The sequence below is a fragment of the Danio rerio genome, chromosome 25 (genome assembly GCF_052040795.2).
Source record: "Danio rerio strain M-AB ecotype USA chromosome 25, GRCz13ab, whole genome shotgun sequence".
NCBI lineage: Eukaryota > Metazoa > Chordata > Actinopteri > Cypriniformes > Danionidae > Danio > Danio rerio.
Genome location: NC_141045.1, coordinates 11,660,923 through 11,680,614, shown reverse-complemented (window position 1 = coordinate 11,680,614; position 19,692 = coordinate 11,660,923). Strand labels below are relative to the sequence as shown.

The following is a 19,692-nucleotide window of genomic DNA, read 5'->3' as shown; positions in this document are numbered from 1 at the left end:
ATAAGCCTTTCTCCAGAAGATAAAATATTAGCGGAAATACTGGTAAAATTCCTTGCTTTGTTAAACATCATTTGGAAATTATTTATTTTTAAAAAATTTTCAGGAGTGCTAATAATTTTGACTTCAACTGATAAGGGTTTTGAATAATCATGATAATCGTGATACCAAAACCGAGCAGCCCTAATATATATATATATATATATATATATATATATATATATATATATATATAGAGAGAGAGAGAGAGAGAGAGAGAGAGAGAGATATGAAAACTACTTGAACACTGGAAAACAATTCTCAATTTTTTAAATGAATGCATTTCAGTAAAATATACAGTTGAAGTCAGAATTATTTGCTCCCCTTTGATTTTTAATTAATTAATTTTTTATATTTTCCAAAAGAGCAAGGAAATTTTCACAGTAAATTAGATTTTTTTTTCTTCTGGAGAAAATCTTATTTGTTTTATTTCGGCTAGAATACAAGCAGTTTTTAATAATAATAAAAAAAACATGTTAAGGTCAAAATTATTAGCCCCTTTAAGCTACATATTTTTTTAATAATCTACAGAACAAATCATCGTTATACAATAAAGGCCCACACGGAATCTGCGCATGCAGAAATTTGCAGATTTCTAGAGATTTTTATCCCATCATTGAGTCTTTTTGTTCACTTGTGTAAATGTGTGTAAATTTGTTTTTATTTAGTTTTAAAATTAATTTCTGTAATATTATTGACAAAAATGAAAATGTTTTTGCAATACAGTTTGTAATGTAATATTTTATGTGTTTTAGTAGATATATTATATAAGAGATTTGCTTTGTTTACCAATTAGGTGTATCTAATTGGATTTGCAGTATAAGCATTTAACAAAAGTTAAAAAGGTATTATTTTTTCATTCATTCATTCATTCATTCATTTATTCATTCATTCATTTTCTTTTCAGATTAGTCCCTTTATTAATCAGGGGTCGCCACAGCGAAATGGTCTGCCAACTTATCAAGCACATGATTTACGCAGCAGATGCCCTTCCAGCCACAACCCATTAATGGGAAACACCCATAGACACTCGTTCACACACATACACTACAGACACTTTAGCCTACCCAATTCACCTAAAACACATGTCTTTGGACTGTGGGGGAAACCGGAGCACCCGGAGGAAACCCACGGGAACATGAGGAGAACATGCAAACTCCACACAGGATCGCCAACTGACCCAGCCAAGGCTCGAACAAGCGACCTTCTTGCTGTGAGGCGAACGTGCTACCCACTGTGCCACCGTTTTGCTGTATTATTTTTTATTTCATATATTAAATTTTGGGTTTTAATACTTTCAAAATCATTTTGCATAAATCCACAATTTTTTTTACAAAATTCTGAGCAGAAATAGCAAAAAACGTCTGCAGATTCTGTCTGGCCCTAGCAATAACTTGCCTAAATACCCTATCCTGCCAGGTTAACCTAATTAACCTAGTTAAGCCTTTAAATATCACTTTAAGCTGTGTAGAAGGGTCTTGAAAAATATTCAGTAAAATATTATTTACTGTCATCATGGCAAAGATAAAATAAGTCAGTTAGTAGAGATTAGATATTAAAACTATTATGTTTAGAGATGTGTTGAAAAAATTTTCTCTGTTAAACAGAGATTGGGGAAAAAATAAACAGGGGGGGTGCACTAAATATATATATATATATATATATATATATATATATATATATATATATATATATATATATATATATATATATATATGTATTGCACAGCATGAATGCATAAATGAGCACAGCCCCTATAACAATATAATGTGTATTTATTTTATTTTAGTTACATTCATTAAAATAAAATTATGGTCACCGTCAAACATCTTTGGAATAGAAAGATAATGCACTTAAATTCAAGTGAGATGTTGCAAAAATAAAAAGTAAAATAAAATAAAAAACTAGAAAATTACAAAATTTAAGTTAAGTGTAATATTTTAATAATTATGTAATAAATGTAATATTTTTCTTCTTTTCTCTTGATTTTTCCTCTTTATTAAAATTTGACGATGTTTTCCCCTAACATATTAATTGTGGTGCATGTACTACTTTTTATAACTGCTGTTTTAACATGTTTTGTTCAAGTTAATCACAGTTTTGAAAATTATTTTATATATGTGTGTGTGTGTTTGTGTGGGTGTGAGAGATTATATATCAATAATACAGTGAATTTAAACAAAGTGAAACAATTATGGAATGACAATGTTAACAAATGTTACATAATTTATTATATTATATTTATTATATTATATCATACAAAATATTTAGTTGACTGTTAAATATGAGTCGCTTGTGCTGGGCTGGGAAAAGTCAAACTGGAAGAAAAAGGCAAAATCCATAATACCTTGTCCTTGAATGGATCGTTGAGTGCCACATAAACCTGGATGTGACTACACAATAATCAATGCGACCATAATCAACTGATCTCATGGACATAAACAAAAAATGTGCTCTGCTCGGTGACGAAGAGCCTGCCGGTGTCACCTTTTGACGTAAAGACGTCAGAGGTTAGAGGTTGCCTTTCAATAAAAGGCGCCCGAATCCACAGGAGCATCAGAGGACCAGCAGCAGAAGAGGCGGGAATATTACCAGTGTTTTCACTCTCCAAAGACCAACTGATACTCAGGGTAAATTCTCAGTCCGGGTCTCTGGTTATATTCTGTGAGGTTTAATGAGAACACGTTGTTTATAACGCTTCATTGGTGTTGTTTCAGATGCACAGGTGTGTCGGTGGAGTTTGTGTGTCTCTCATTGTGTGCGCGTTTCTGACAGAAACACTCGGGATGGTGATCGCGGTAAGACCTCTTTTGATTCAAAGATTCTTTATTTTGATTTTTAACAGTCTAATGTTTTAATGCAAATTTGACTTGAAAGTTGAAACCTGCAGCCACGTCTTTAAAATCTGTGAAACAACTTTAGTTTTCACTATTTACTCGAGTGTATTTAATTCAAGGTGGCTTTTAAAATTATTTTTAATTGTTTAAACGTGTAACCTTTAAGCTAATAAAAAGTTATAATAATATTCAAAAGAGCAACATTTGCACTGTTATGTTAGAACTACTAATATTATTAATAAAATAAATGCTGTGTGGAATATGGGGTAATTTGAGAGACATTCATTAAATGTGTATTTAATGAAAATGTTAGTATTAAATATGACGGTAAAACTATTAATAATGTAACAAAAATAGTCATACAACAAAATATTTACTATTTATTATTATAATTTATCTGTCTACAATTAATACAGCTAAAATTTGTTGCCCCAACCTGACAATAAAATACTAAAAATCACTGTTAAAAAGTGTATTTTTACATTAGGTAAAATATTTTTTTATTTTTTATTTTAATATAGTTATAAATAATTTTATATTAAGATTAAATTGTGTAGTTTTGATACAAATTCTTATTATGTAATCTCAATGTAATCTGTATTATTTTTTGCCATTTAATTAAGACCTTCTAACTCAGCTTATCAAAATAATTAAACAGCATAAATAGTCAAATAAATAAATATAAATATATAAAGTATGATAATGCATTTTAAATGTGACATCTTCCAACCAGACATATGAAACACTTATTTACACTCTACTATTTAATTACTAAAATACAATTATATAGATTATAACATAATTGAGTACACCCCATTTTGAAAAGGAATATTTTATCCATTTCTTAGTGAATATAGGCGATGCATTTTGGTGCATGATCAAAACAGATTTATTAAACAGATAGATTTATTTAAATTATATTTTAGTCACCAACTAATTATTATTATTATTATTTTGCTTCTCTTGATATTTCCTCTTTTTTAAATTTGTATTTAATATTTTTATATAACATATACATTTGGCTGTACTAGTTTTTGGACCATTATTGTAAGTTATTTTGTTAGATAAGCTCCATATTTGGCTTTAGTACTGACTAACATAATGTGCACAAATATAAATTGGCTTCCTATTAAAAACATGAATTTAAAAGAGACATTTGTTATATACAGTTAAAGTCAGAATTATTTAGCCTCTTTTTAAATTATTTCCCAAATGATATTTAACAGAGCAAGACAATTTTCACAGTATGTCTGATTCTCTAGAATAAAGTCTTATTTGATTTGTTTAGGCTAGAATAAAAGCAGTTTTTAATAAAAAAAAAACATTTTAAGGTCAAAATTATTAGCCCCTTCAAGCTATAAATATTATTCGATAGTCTACAGAACAAACCATTGATATACAATAACTTGCCTAATACCCTATCCTGCCTAGTTAACCTGATTAACCTAGTTAAGCCTTTAAATGTCACTTTAAGCTATATAGAAATGTCTTGAAAAATATCTAGTAAAATATTATGTACTGTCCTCATGGCAAAGATAAAATAAATCAGTTATTTGAAATAAGTTATTAAAACTAATATGTTTAGAAATGTGTTGAAAAAATCTCTCCGTTAAACAGAAATTGGGGAAAAAAGTAAACGGGGGCTAATAATTCAAGGAGGAGGGGTAATAATTATGACTTCAACTGTGTATGTATATATATAGTCTGAATAAAAATAGTAAAAAAAAATTTATGATTAAGCTGTATGTTTTTGTATCTTGTTTATATATATATATATATATATATATATATATATATATATATATATATATATATATGTATATATATATATTTTATATGTGAATACATTTTGTGTAAAACAGGCAAAAGAGAAGAGAGGATGGACCCTGAACAGTGCTGGTTACCTCCTCGGTCCTCGTGAGTCCGCTTTGTCCATCTGTCTGTCCTCTCTTATAATCCCTCTTTCTCTCTGTCTTTCCCAATAGCTGTTTATTAACAAATCATGCTGCTCTCAGGTCTACATTTTAACTCTTATAATGCATAGAAAAATCAATATTATTGGACCCCAAGATTTTTTAATAGCTAGAACTACTAAACTATATTTAATCTGATGTCATTGATGATTTCATCCTTGTTATTACCTTGTTATTATTTACATAATTTCTGTCAAATAACAAGTTGAGAATTTCTAATTTTAATGCAAAATGTAAGTATATTTTTGAATATTCACAAAGAAATTATTTATTGTATAATTTTATGAAATTTATTACAACACATAATCCGAGAATTACCAGTATTATTCTGTCTTTTATATAAAAGGAATTTAATTAAATTGCTAACTCATCACTCCTCAAAACATTAACTATTTTATATATCTAATAATATAGATAGATAAATTATAAATTAAATAAATATAGATAAATGAAATTTGCTAAACGATTATGTTTCAAAATAACAAAATTTTGTTCCCAAATTGGTTGATTTATAAAAAAAAACAAGAAAAAAAAAACAACAAAAGTAATTTAGCTTCATAGATAAATTTACAAAAAGTAATCTTGAATCTCTTCACCTAAAGTTCTCCAAGCATTCCTGGGTTGAAAATGACCTAAAAAAACATAATGTATAACACTTTACAAAATATTATTGTAAGAAATGTAACTTTGGAGGGTCAAATCCAACTCCATAACAGCCACAAATTAAATTTTTGAACTATTATAGGTCAAAATGGATTGAATGCATTATATTGGTTAAACCATACAAAAAAATAGACATTAGTAGTTTGCACATGCTGTCTGAGCAGGCCTGTTGATGAACTGTTTTGGGGTCAGTGATGCTGAGCTCATGAAGGTACACCTGTGTAGGTCAGTTACATATAAGCTCCCTGTGTTTCAGGTCGTATTGATCACCTTATACAGATTAAGGATACTCCCAGTGCAAGGGGGCGAGAAGATCTGCTTGGTCAATGTAAGAAAGCTCCTGCAGGTTGTTGAAGTCAGACCAGGAATTGCTCTGTGACGTTTCGCGCTTTGTGCTTTTTTCCCAGTGGAGCTTACAATTCAGAATGAATCAGATCTTTTCGGAAAGAAAACCAGAAAGATCGATGCATCGAGCTTTAATTTAAAGCATACTTTAGATGCATATTCTGTGTGCAAATGCATGGACTTTCTAAACACAGGCTTATTATGTAATCTTTAGTTTGATTAATTAGTACTACTGACATATTTCTTTCAGAATATCCGTTTTCTGTTGTTTTACCTGCACTAAGGTAGACTTAAACTAGTATTTGGCTTTTCTATCTTCTATTCTATCTGCTTGTTCACTTGCTGTGAGCTTCTGCTTGTGTTTCTTTGTTGGGTTTTGCATCGGATGCACTTGTGAAAAAGAAGCACACTTCAGAATACTTTTGTAAAATATATTACTTTAAATGAATATATTTCAGAAAAAAAGTGGTGTAGAAACTATTTTCGCTTAGCATTAAATGTAATAATAAAAGTGAAATTTGACACTAGCAAAACAATCGGAAAGTCCTTCTTTCTCAAAGTAAATTGTGAACTGAATTTATGATATTTTTGGACACTCAATTACATGTTATTAATGAATTAAATAGCATAGAAACTATTTACACTTAGCAATTACTAGAATTAAAAATATATATTTTAAATAAACGTGAAACCAAAATTAACATAGCAAGTAATCTAAATGTGGTTTTGGACACGCCATTGCAATTTATTAAATATCACTTATTAATCAGTGTAGAAACAATTTTCACTTAGTAATCGCTAAAATAAAAAAAGAATTAAATAAAAGTTCGAAATCAGCAAATTAAACATTTTTTTTTTTCAAAATAAAATGTGAACTGAATTTTTGGACGCTTAACTGCGAGCTATTATTTTATTGATCATTTGTTAGAAAAATTATTTATTATCTTTATTATTATCTTTATTATTTTATTGTGAAATTATTATAATTTAATTTATGGTAAGTGCAGTTGGTTAGGACCTAATTTATGTTTATTTTCATAATTATAATATTTTCCATTGACTGATTTGATTAAATGCAAAACTTTAAATAAGAAATATTAAGATAATATTTTCTTGTAAAAAAAAAAAAACAATCACGCCAATAATGTGTATTTTATTTATTAACTTACAATTAAATAAAAACTGTTCAATTTTACAATATACAGTAAAAATGCAAAGCATGACTAGCCTATTAACATATATGATGATTAATATTTGTATTAATAACTTTAATTCAAAACAGCAAAATTTTACAAAGAAGCTGCGAGTAGCATTGAATCAACCTTGATGTTTTGAAGTACAAATATTTACATTTTTACATAAATACAAACTCCAAGTGTGAAATATATATATATATATATATATATATATATATATATATATATATATATATATATATATATATATATATATATATATGTGTGTATATATATATATATATATATATATATATATATATATATATATATATATATATATATATATATATATATATAATAGAAAATTAAAAATGACCAAGTAGATAAAAAAACACTCAAATATACACTCAAAAATACACACACACACACACACACACACACACACACACACACACACACACACACACACATATATATATATATAATATTATATATATATATATATATATATATATATATATATATATATATATATATATATATATATATATATATATATATACACACTCAAAAAACAACACAATTCTAGAGATTTCATTGAGACAGCCTAATATTTTATGTTCAATCCACATAAATTTGTTAAAAGTGTTAAGTTAACTTAATAGATTTGAGTTGGGACAACATGAATGAATTGTGTCGTACCCTGCATTTTTTACAGTTTATATACCTTGATAAATTGAACTACACTGTAAAAAATGCTGGGTTCCACACAATCTATTTGTGTTGGCACAACATGAAGGAACGTTAACTACGTTAACTTATTCGTTTTAAAAAATTTAAGTGGATTGAACATAAAACATTTAAGCTGTCCCCAAAAAAAGACAATAAAAGTGTTGTTTCAGCTCGTTTTTAATAAGTAGTTTGAAAAAGCAGCGAACGCTGTTCCACACAATACCTCCATGTTGTCCCAACTCAAACTGATTAAGTTAACTTAATTGTTTTTACAAATTTAAGTGGATTGAACATAAAACAATTAAGTTGTCCTAAAAAAACTCAAGATTCGTGTTTTTTCATCTTATTTTAAATAAGTAGTTTCAACAAACCGCGAGGAATGTATTTTAAAAGCATGCATTTGATACAAGTATGTGCACTTCTTATTCACAAGCCTGTGAGCGTGTGTGTGCTTCGCATTGCAACAAAAAAAAAGCAATTCCATGACTCAAGTCCTGCAGGTTGCTCTACTCAATCTGTCCCAAACAAAAACAACAACAATAAAACAAACCAATAAAACAAAACCAGACATTCCTGGCATAATGTGGCATTAGCACCATATGTGTGCCACGGGGAGGTCTAAATGAATATGAATATGAGCGGCGGGGCTGCAGGGTCTGCTGGTGAATATTGGAGTGCCTCTTCAAATGATCATTGGGATTGTGTGTGTGTGTGGTTGTGCTTTTATGATCAGATGCCATTGATAGTCACAGGAGCCTCAGCGACAAACACGGACTGGCAGGAAAGAGAGAAATGCCTTTAGATGAGGATTTCAAGACAGGTAAGACACATGTGGCGCCGGCGGGGCTCATTACTGACATTGTTAATAATGCTGTTTTAGGCTTTGGGAGTGGATTGAAATATTCATTAATTGTTAATGTACAGATGCACAGATGTTGAAATGGAAATAATAAACGATAATGAGTTGTTTGTTTATGTTTTTTTAAGGAGCTCTGAGGATAGCAGATGAGGATGTCGTCCATACCATCATTGACTTTCTTTCGTATCTCAAATTAAAAGGTAAGCGGGGATAAATAAGTTACATAACAAATAAATTAATATAAAAAAACTATACACAGAACACCCCTCACAAATCTCTATTTTAAATTCATATTAGTGATAGGAAGCTATACAATATTATATTTGTGCATATACATGAGATTAGTCAGTACTGAAGCCAAATCTGGAGCTTATAACTCCAAATAACAAAAATAACTTTCCATAACGGTCCACATACTAGTACAACCAAATTTATGTTAAACAGAAATATTAAATACAATTTTTTAAAAAGAGTCAAAATTAAGAGAAGCTTAAAATTGTAAAAATTTAGTTGAAATCTTGAAGGTTGTATTTTTTAAAAAATATTTTGCTTGAATTTAATTGTATAATCTTTACATTTCTAAATATGTTTGGTAACAAAAATATTATTTTAATAAAAATATCTGTTTAATAAATCTGTTTTGTTTAAATGGACCAAAATACAATACCTATGTTGACTGGGAAATGGATAAAAATATTCATTCTCAAAATGGGGTGTACTCATTTATGCTAAGTGCTATATATATATATATGAATTTACATATTATTTAATTTATTATAGATATAATTTTATAAATATTTTTTATTAATTTAATTTAGAATTATATATAGTATATTTATTATATGTATTATAGTATATTAAAATGCAAGAAATCAGTAAAAGAAGACATTTCAAATATATTTTGTATGTAAAAAGTTTCAAATATTTTTTTTCACAAAAATCTAAAAAGCAACTAAATATTAAAATAATTAATTAATAAAAATTTATAAAAAATAGTAAAATATATTACCAACATTGAAAATAAAACATTTTTCTAAATAAATCATATTAATATAATTAGAAAATATTTCTTAATAATCATTAATATAATAAAAAATATATATTTGAATTATTTTTTTAATAAATTACTTTGAAATTATTTTAAATAGTCATAATATTTATATTGGATTTCGTAAGACAAAAACAGTACAAAAAAAAACTTACTTGCAAAAAAAACAACAACAACAACAACAAAAAACCCTCTTTCTGACCCGGTACATAATGCATGATGATATTTTTATAATATATTCTGAGACAAACATTTATGAAAATCATCTGCTGTGTGACTAATTCATTTCGTTGAATATATTCAATTTCCACTCTTATCTCGTATTAAAAAACTTTAAAAAAAAAACGTTTACTAGAAATTATCCAATTTACTCCAATATTAATAAACAGACCTCATCATAAAATCATAAACCTCTCTAGTTCTAAAAAGTAGAAAAATCCACTGTTCACCCAATATATAGCTAAAGTCAAAATTAGTAGCCCTCCTGATGTTTAAAAAAAATCTAAACTGCTTTAATCTAGCCGAAATAAAATAAATAAGACTTTCTCCAGAAGAAATATACTATAGGAAATACTGTGAAAATTCCTTGCTCTGCTAAACATCATTTGGGAAATAATTGTAAAAGAAAAAAATAAATAAATCACTAGAAAGTGAATCATTTTGACTTCAACTGCATCTTGACTGAGGAAGTGAATTGTTCTTATTGTCCCCATTTGTACTTTTTTCTTCATCCTGCAGAAATTGGGGCTCTGGACAGCCTGCCGTCCTCTCTCACATCAGAAGAGATCAGTCAACCCTAAATTTGACCGAAGTGAGCACTCGCACACCCTGACCTCCTCCACTGTGTCACGCTGAACTCTTTCTCTCTCAGAGGCTGTTCATTCACACTCATAACACGCTAAACCTTCAATATGGCCACGTATTCACAATCACTCGACGGCTGATGTGGAGATGGATTCAAAAATAAAACTCATAAATGGCATTCCACTCAGCTTATCCTCTGTCTGATCTTTTAGTTTTCAATATCTTTAATCATCAGTCTAAAATGTTGATATTTTGAAAAAAAAAAAAAAAGTCATTTATTTGATCAAAAATACTGTAACATGATAAAACGAAGAAATATTCACTTTCTTTTCGACTTAGTCCCTTTATTAATTAATGGTCACCACAGCGGAATGAACCGCCAACTTATCCACCATATGTTTTACGCTGTGGATGCCTTTCCAGCTGCAACCCGGTACTGGGAAACATCCATACACACTCATACACTACAGACAATTCAGCTTACCTAATTCACCTATAGCGCATGTCTTTGGACTTGTGGGGGAAACCAGACTCCAGAGCACCCGGAGGAAACCCACACCAACACGGGGAGAACATGCAAACTCCACACAGAAACACCAACCGACCAAGTCAAGGCTCGAACCAGTGACCTTCTTGCTGTGAGGCGACAGCGCATAAAAACCTTCTGGATAAGTTGGCGGTTCATTCCGCTGTGGCGACCCCGGATTAATAAAGGGATTAAGCCGACAAGAAAATGAATAAATAAATGAACACAAAGTGATGTTTTATAAACAAATTTCAGAAGGAGCATGATCAGTCTTTGACGAGGCCAAGTCATCACACACACAATCATTCTATTATCCAATCCGCTCAAGAGCAAACCCCTATAGTCAAACATGTCATACCTCCGTTTTCTCTCGAATTCAGCATCCCTCCACCACCCCAACCCCACACTATTAAACCAGATACCTATTTAAATCTGAGGGGGGAGCTTTCTGGATCCGGGCTAGAGTGTGTACCCGTAAATTCTAATTTTTTTGGAGGGACAACTTAATTGTTTTTACAAATTAAAGTGGATTGAACATAAAACAATTAAGCTAACTTAATCGATTTGTTTTAGAATAGCTTGAAGGAATTGTGTGTAAAAAAGATTTAAAATGCATTCATTCATTCATTTTCTTTTTGGCTTAGTTCCTTTATTATCCGGGGTCGCCACAGCGGAATGAACTGCCAACTTATCCAGCAGGTTTTTATGCAGCGGATGCAATTCCAGCTGCAACCCATCTCTGGGAAACATCCATCCACACTCATTCATACACAATGGACAATTTAGCCTACCCAATTGACCTGTACCACATGTCTTTGGACTGTGATGGAAACCGGAGCACCCGGAGGAAACCCACGCGAATGCAGGGAGAACATGCAAACTCCACACAGACACACAGAGGCTCGAACCAGTGACCCAGCGATCTTTTTGCTGTGAGGCGACAGCGCTACCTACTGAATCCCAAGAAGCTGAAAAATGTTTTTAACTTTGATGATTACATGAATCATAATTAATTGAGTTGCAATAATTGATCATAATAGAACAGCAAATCACAATGATTTCTGAAGGATCATGACACCAAATACTAGAATAATGATGCTGAAAATTGATCTTTAAATCACAATGAATTAAACTACATACAACAGGAAAACTTAATTTATTGTAATAATATTTTGCTCTTGACCATTTTCTACTGTACACCTCAAATAAATACAGCCTTGGTGAGCAGAAAAGTTTAGGCAGTAAAAATGTAGTGGATAGTGGGAAAGTAAGAAAACTAACAGTCTGTAATTATTTTTATTCTGTATCATATCATAATAATATGTATGATCTTGTTAAATACCAATATACACTCACCGGCCACTTTATTAGGTACACCTTACTAGTACTAAGTTGAACCCCCTTTTGCCTTCAGAACTGCTGTAATCCTTCCTACATAGATTTGAGAAGATACTGTAAATATTCCTCAGAGATTTTGGTTCATATTGACATGATAGCATCACAGTTCCTGCAGATTTGTCGGACGCACAACCATGCTGCGAATCTCCCATTCCACCACATCCCAAAGGTGCTCTATTGAATTGAGTTCTGGTGACTGTGGAGGCCATTTGAGTACAGTTCAAGAAACCAGTCTTAGATAATTTGTGCTTCATGACATGGTGCGTTATCCTGATGGAAGTAGTGATCAGAAGATAGGTACACTGTGGTCATAAAGGGATGGACATGGTCATCAGCAATACTCAGGTAGGCTGTGGTGTTGACACAATGCTATGTTGGTACTAATGAGCCCAAAGTGTGCCAAAAAAATATCCCCCACATCATTGCACCACCACCACCAACCTGAACCGTTAATACAAGGCAAGATGGATCCATGCTTTCATGTTGATGCCAAATTCTGACCCTACCATCCAAATTTCGTAGCTAAAATTAAGACTCATCAGACCAGGCAACGTTTTTCCAATCTTCTTTTGTTCAAATTTGTCCTTAAATACTCTGGCACCAACAACCGTCTGGCATCAACAAGCATGCTACGTTCAAAGTCACTTAGATTGCCTTTCTTTCCCATTTTGATGCTCGGTTTAAACTGCTGCAGATCGTCTTGACCATGTCTACATGCCTCAATGCATTGAGTTGCTGCCATGTGATTGGCTAATTAGAAATTTGGGTTAATGAAAAGTTGGACTGGTGTACCTAATAAAGTGGCCGGTGAGTAAAAAAAACAAAATATATATATTTGACCAATAAAAGCAATAATCATAACTGATTTTTTTTCTGACAAGTAGCACAGTTTATTTTCTGTAATCAAAAGTACAAACGGCTCAGGTTTAGTGGACACAAACAGGCGGAAACATGAATAATTAATAAGACAGGCTGTTTTTCTGCATTCTCAGTGGTCATCTGGCACTCGGTCAACGTGACAAGCGTGGAAACACAGTATGGGCAGATCACCAGGGTAGGTTTTTCCCAGTGTAGTCCACGTATCCACCGTGATGTTCCTCCTTTAATCCAGCAATGACGGACAGCACGGATGAAATGCTCTCCTCTGGACTCAAAGGAGCCTGTAAATGGGAAGTAAATGGGTTAAAATCAAAGTCGTTTTTAGGAATAAAAAGAAAAGAAAAAAAAAACATCATGTAGACTCACCATTGGTCCACCCATATCAGTGCGCACCCAACCGGGGTGAAGAGCCACGCACAAGATGCCGTCAGCTTCCAGATCAGCAGCCAAACACCTTGTTACCATATTCAGCGCACTCTGTATTTAAAAATGAAAAATCAAAGGCTAATTTAAAGGTTCTGTGAGTTTTATTAAAATTTAAATAACATTTTTTAGAGTTTAGAATCAGTATTTTAGTTTTAAAGATGTCTATAAGCTAGTGTGCTCCAAAACAAAATTCACGTTTAGGAAATCTAAAACCGATATAAACGTCCAAAGCCTGCAGTTTCTCACTTCCATCTAAATGCAATGTTTGTTTTTTTTTTATGTCACCACATACTTCAATTTCTCATCAATTCCCGACCAAACAAATGCTCTCTAGAATATGACATTACCCGTCCACTTCAAGACGCTTCTCATTTGCTCTTTATTTGATGCCCCAGAGCTGTGATAAAACAAACACTACTCCAGTAGCTATTTAGGTCCCGTCCTCTCTTAATGTATCAGTTGACAGAGCAGCAGAAAGTTTTCTGTAACCTTCCCCAGCCCTGTGCCTCAGAGGTCTACAGACAATTCCTTTGTCTTCATGCTTAGTTTGTGCTTTGACATGCACCGTCAACCCTGGGACCTTATTTAGACAGGTGTATGCCTTTTTAAATCATGTCCAATCAACTGAATTGACCACAGGTGAACTCCAATTAAGCTGCTGAAACTTCTCAAGAATTATCAGCGGAAACAGAATGTACCTGAGCTCAGTGATTTTTCAGTTTTTTTTTTTTTTTAATAAATTTGCCATAATTTCAAAAAATCTTTTTCACATTGTCATTATGGGGTATTGTGTGTAGAATTTTGAGGAAATTTCATCCATTTTTGAATAAGGCTGTAACATAAAAAAGTGAAAAAAAAAAGTGAAGTGCTATGAATACTTTCCGTATGCACTGTATATGATACTAATGGTCCATTTTCATGAGTTATGTTATGTTTTTTTTGTCCATTTCCACTGTTAAATACACCAAAAAAGTTAATTAGACTACCATTTTTAAATACCCTTTCCAAAAAGTACCGTGTTGCTTTACTTTTGCTAATCCTCATATGAGAATAATGTCGACAGCAGCTTTCTGTCATATGACACATCAGCCCCAGGACTCAAAACTCAAGTTTTTACACAGCAATGTTATGCAGAGGGAATAGAGGGACAAATTATCTGGAGAGAACAAACTGTGAGGTCTGGCCACAGATGTGCTTGTGATATGAATGCCATGGTTAAATACCAAAGCGTGATGTTATTTTCATTATGCATGAAAAAATAAAGCACAAAGCCACACAAACCACTCGCTTTTATTGGTTTAATTTTACTTTCCATTTATCAAAATGTAATTTTTCTGTACCTTTTTTATTGCATTATTCCATGTTTTTCTTATTGTTATGGTTAGTCTTTTTTTCTCGTGCCAAATTGTTTCTTTTCCACTCGTCGTCTGGCAGTCAAATATATTAGAACAATATCATAATAAAATTAAAGCTTACAACAACAAAGAGGTTTTTTTAACTAAAATGTATGGAAGTGAATGAGACCGGAGGTCTTGACACAATTAAATTACACTGCTCTATGTGAGCAATATGGTTGACATGTCGTGGAAAATTTAGCTTTTTTGTCATCCCATCATGCAAAAATTGACTTTTGAAAGGGGTTTAAACACAGTTGTGTGGCAAGGGTCAGTAAATATACCCAGCTTCTATTGGTAAAAATGCATTAATTTTTTTTTATTATTAATTTTAATTATATTAATTTGTTTTTTCATAATCACAAATTATATAAAGCAGTCTGCAGAAACACTTTGATTGACATTCTCGCTTGTTTATGAGTCATCTAAAGGGAAAAGCTCAACCGACTGGAGACAATCTCTCCCTCATTAGCACAGGATATTAGTCTTGCTTTTGAATCTGCCATTATACTGACACACAGGCTGCCTCCGAAACCGCCTACCACTCAGTAGGTACTGCATTAGAATTTAAGCGAACTACTCGGCCATTAGAAAAGTACGTTCTATACAGTATAAACGTGAAAAGTATGAATGGAATTCGGACGTACTACTTTCGCCATTTTGTCATAGTCACGTGACCTACCTGCGTCAATTGCGTCGCTTTACTCCCATTCATGAATTTGCTCGCGGGGCATCATGAGATTCATGGGATGCGCACTCTTGAATCTCGCCGGAAGTAGTAAGTCATCTGGGTACTTCTCGCATACTGATTTTCAAATTCTATGAATTCGGACATACTATTCGGCTCGCATACTGATTTTAGCGTACTATATAGTAAGGAAGTATGCGGTTTCGGACGCAGCTACAGGCATTTATAGCTCTGCCCTCTTTTGATTCAAACTCTCATTTGAATTTAAAGCGACAGTCACCAAAATGGCAAATTTAGAATCAAAGCCTAAAAGGGGCCATTTCAAAGAGCTATCAAACATTAGATCAAACATTTCCAAGAGCTGAAACTTCACATACACACTCTAGAGGCATCAGAGATTTATTTTACATCTTGTATAAAAACTGAATCACTATTCCCCACAATGCCACTAAACTGCCCTGTAGATTTTACCTCCATCTTACCTCAACACACCTGCAGGGATCATACCTGCCAACATTCAGATCATAAAATCCGGGAGATTTTATCCGTGGGTGCGCGCAAAGTGCACAGCAGGGGTGGGGGTGATGAGGGGGCAGAAAAATACGGGAGATGGGTCTGAAATACAGGAGACTCTCTACAAAAACGGGATTGTTGGCAGGTAAGGCAGGGATGTTTCTAAAAAGCCTAGTAAGTGCTTGATTAGCTAGCCCAGGTGTGTCTAATTGGGGTTGGAGCTAAAATCTACAGGACACCGAACCTCCAGGAATGAGATTGAGAACCCTCACTCACTATTCCCTACATTAGTACACTAATTTAGTCCAACTGAAAGACTGAATGAAAATTCGAGCACTCGGTACACCAGAAAGTTTACCATTTTGTTTGTGTTTTGCCGGTTGTAAATCCTTCAGGTTGATGAATGTCTTTGGTCAGACCCTGCCTGCTGAAAAAAAAACAGCTTAAACCAGCCTAGGCTGGTCGACCACGCTGGTTTTAGAGGGGTTTTGGCCATTTCCAGGCTGGTTTCTAGCCATTTCCAGTCTGGTCTTAGCTGGTCAGGCTGGGAGATGACCAGCTAAAACCAGCTTGACCAGCCTAGCCAGGTTGGGAGCCCAGCCAAAACCAGCTATGTCCAGCTTAAACCAGGCTGGTCAAGCTGGTTTTCGATGGATTTAGCTGCTCATTTTCCAGCCTGACCAGCTAAGACCAAGCTGGAAATGGCTGGAAACCAGCCTGGAAATGGCCAAAACCCCTTTAAAACCAGCCTGGTCGACCAGCTAAAACCAGCCAACCAGCCTAGGCTGGTTTAAGCTGGATTTTTCAGCAGGGCTGTGATAGTTTTTTAATGAGCTGTCTATAAGTCATGAAACAAAGTATTTTGATTGCTGTTATCTGTTGTTCATTATGTAATTCATTTTCAGTGCCTAAGTTTTACCTTGGACGCCCTGTAAGCGTAGCTCTTAAAGCTCGCACCCTCGCCCCAGTTGAGCTGCACGGATCCCAGAAGAGACGAAACGTTGACCACTGCGGCCCTCTGGATGCTCATACCACTCCCCTCAGCCGCCGCTCTCCTCAACAACGGCAGGAGAGCCTGAAAAACACCACACGCTATTCAATGGAGGATAAACCCTCAATGGACAACTACTGAAAATAGAATCCTCTAATACCTTGGTCACAAAGAGAGGAGAAACCGTGTTGCTCTCGTAGGTCTTCATCATGACGTCTCGAGTGACGCTGTCCAGGTCAGAGCTCAAACCAATCGCCGCATTGTTAATTAAGCAGTTCAGACCATTGGCCCCAACAATGGCTTCAACTGCTTGAGATGCAGCGTTCACACTCGTTTCATTGGATATATCTGAAACACAGAAGGTTTCATTTGTTTCAAATGTACAGTATTCAGCTCAGCAGGCTTGTCTGATCAGATAAATATCACACATGCAGACTGGATCTTCAGCATTGTTACTGTGAACGATCAGCTGAAATGCATACAGCTTAAAAATATATGAAATATTGGATAGAAGACACGATGGCTCTGTGGTTAGCAAGGTTGAAGTCCTTTCAAAATTTAAATAATTGAAGTTTAAAGAAGTTTGAAACGGTTATAACTACATATACAGTAGGTTAGCGTGTTTCTAGTATGGATTAGCATGTTTCTTGCTAGGCTGTTGACAGTGTGTTCTGAGTGGTTGCTAAAGCTGGATTTATACTTTCGCCTGGGGCCGCATCGCAGAAATCTGCTGGCTGCGCGCAACCTAGCGAATTGGATGAGGCTTTTATACTTTGTGCGATCGCTGTTGTGATATTCTTTAAAACGACAGGGGGTGGTCAAAAGAAACTGACCGAAGAGTCAGACGGATAAACAGAAAAGTAGGAAGTTTCCGGAACTACGTCACATCATTAATATCGTTCAAGATTTTAAATTTTTTGTTTGTTTGTTTTTATTAATTATTTTAATGATTTTAAGGATTTTTATAACAATTCAAGATTTTTTTTAAATCAAACTTTGATGAATCACTTGCTTTTGTTTATATCTCGGACAGTTTTACCTATTAAAGTTTATTAAAATATTAATGACGACAGAACACGAGTTGCTCTGCAAATATTTTTAAATTATGGCAAGAATAAAAACAAAAAAAGGTACATTTACTAAAAAACACAGATGTTTTTTTTAGATTTAGCCCGCTCCACAATTCACACAATTACTGTCAGGCTAGTTTCTGTCCTCTTCCTATGCTAAAGGAAATAATGGTCTAATATTCCTGACCATTATCACCAATAAAGCCTAGAAAAATAGGGCATTAGTATATTGTAAATCAATTTCCAGTTATCAAATAAATAATAATTTGTTCCTTAATTGTAGTTTTGCAACTATTAAATTGTTTTAAACTCAAAATTGTAACATACACATCAGTGTAAAACCTATGACTGGTGGAAAAACATATTCTGTAATTGTGTACCTGGGTCTCCACTTTTGCCATGGGCTCCTTTTGTTTTTGACCATCAGTTGAATCCTATATTTAATTAAATTTGTGTATAAATATATTTTAGATTTTTGTAAAATGGTTAAAAGGAAGTATGAAGAGCTTCACACACACACACAATTGGTCACAATTGGATTGTTATTGGTCAAAAGTAGCATTTTCTAGTCTTTTGTCTCCACCTGCTGGCCACATTAACGAAATACACTTCACCATTACCATATTATTATGATTTATGCAGTTTGTGGAGCTGGGATGGCATACAAAAACATAATTATTTGAATTATTAAAATGCAAATAGACTTTACAGTATTTATACATTTATTTCTAAACTTATTTATGACATTTATACTTGTTGTTACATAATAAATATGAATTAATTAATTCAAATATAAGATGAAGCATGCTACAAACGTGTATTTACGAAAAACAAATTGTGTACTGCGCTTTATAAGTGTAATATTCAGTATGTAATCGCTTTATTTACATTAAACCCACTGAAAACAGCAGTGACTCGTTTTTAGTGAGTGTTTTTATGCGCGTCCGCGTCAGTCACGTGACACAAAAACTCACCTAGGGTCACGATATGAACGTCTGGATGAGCTTTGGCGAGGTTTTGTAGTTCCTGAAGACGAAAACAAACCATAATAATCACTCCTTAAGCAACTTCCAAGCATGTTTCATTACAAAGTGAAGTTACCGCGCGTGATGTGACGGCCTACCTCCGCAGCGGCTGGATTCCTGACGGTTGCTATGATCTTTTGGGGTCTTTCTGGGGTGGCGAGCAGCTGTTTGACCATCTGCAGACCGAGACCCCTGCTCGCTCCAGTGATGAGCACCGATCCGCACTTAGCGAAGTTACCCTTCATCCTATAATCGTCTCGAGGGCTCCCAAGTGCGCTCTCTTAACTAGCTGAACAACTTCAGTCTT

General features: G+C 33.2%; 2 protein-coding genes across 6 annotated transcripts; one reads left to right on the top strand and one right to left on the bottom strand.

Annotated features, from left to right (window-relative positions):
- The first annotated feature begins 2,588 nt into the window (after nt 1–2,588).
- Nucleotides 2,589–10,662, top strand: gal (galanin/GMAP prepropeptide). 2 transcript variants are annotated; one of them, NM_001346239.1, is made up of 7 exons: nt 2,597–2,666; nt 2,754–2,834; nt 4,736–4,790; nt 5,766–5,837; nt 8,498–8,584; nt 8,752–8,823; nt 10,410–10,656. In NM_001346239.1, the coding sequence occupies exons 2-7, from the start codon at nt 2,754–2,756 to the stop codon at nt 10,469–10,471; spliced, it is 429 nt and encodes a 142-aa protein (NP_001333168.1). In that variant the 5' UTR covers nt 2,597–2,666; the 3' UTR covers nt 10,472–10,656. The 2 variants fall into 2 exon arrangements, with proteins under 2 accessions (XP_087166370.1, NP_001333168.1); XM_087310244.1 differs by lacking the exon at nt 5,766–5,837 and having other exon boundaries at nt 2,589–2,666; nt 10,410–10,662.
- A 2,602-nt stretch (nt 10,663–13,264) lies between these two features.
- zgc:110339 lies at nt 13,265–19,692 on the bottom strand. 4 transcript variants are annotated; one of them, NM_001017792.1, is given in 6 exon segments: nt 13,265–13,559; nt 13,645–13,755; nt 17,219–17,374; nt 17,451–17,638; nt 19,335–19,386; nt 19,484–19,692. In NM_001017792.1, coding segments are annotated over 6 exon segments (768 nt in total). In that variant the 5' UTR covers nt 19,631–19,692; the 3' UTR covers nt 13,265–13,445.

Coding starts and splice junctions, on each gene's coding strand:
- gal (NM_001346239.1), top strand. CDS start 2,754: ATGCACAGGTGTGTCGGTGGAGTTTGTGTGTCTCTCATTGTGTGCGCG. Junction 8,585..8,751: donor AGATGAGGATTTCAAGACAG/GTAAGACACATG, acceptor TGTTTTTTTAAG/GAGCTCTGAGGATAGCAGAT. Junction 8,824..10,409: donor TTCGTATCTCAAATTAAAAG/GTAAGCGGGGAT, acceptor TTCATCCTGCAG/AAATTGGGGCTCTGGACAGC.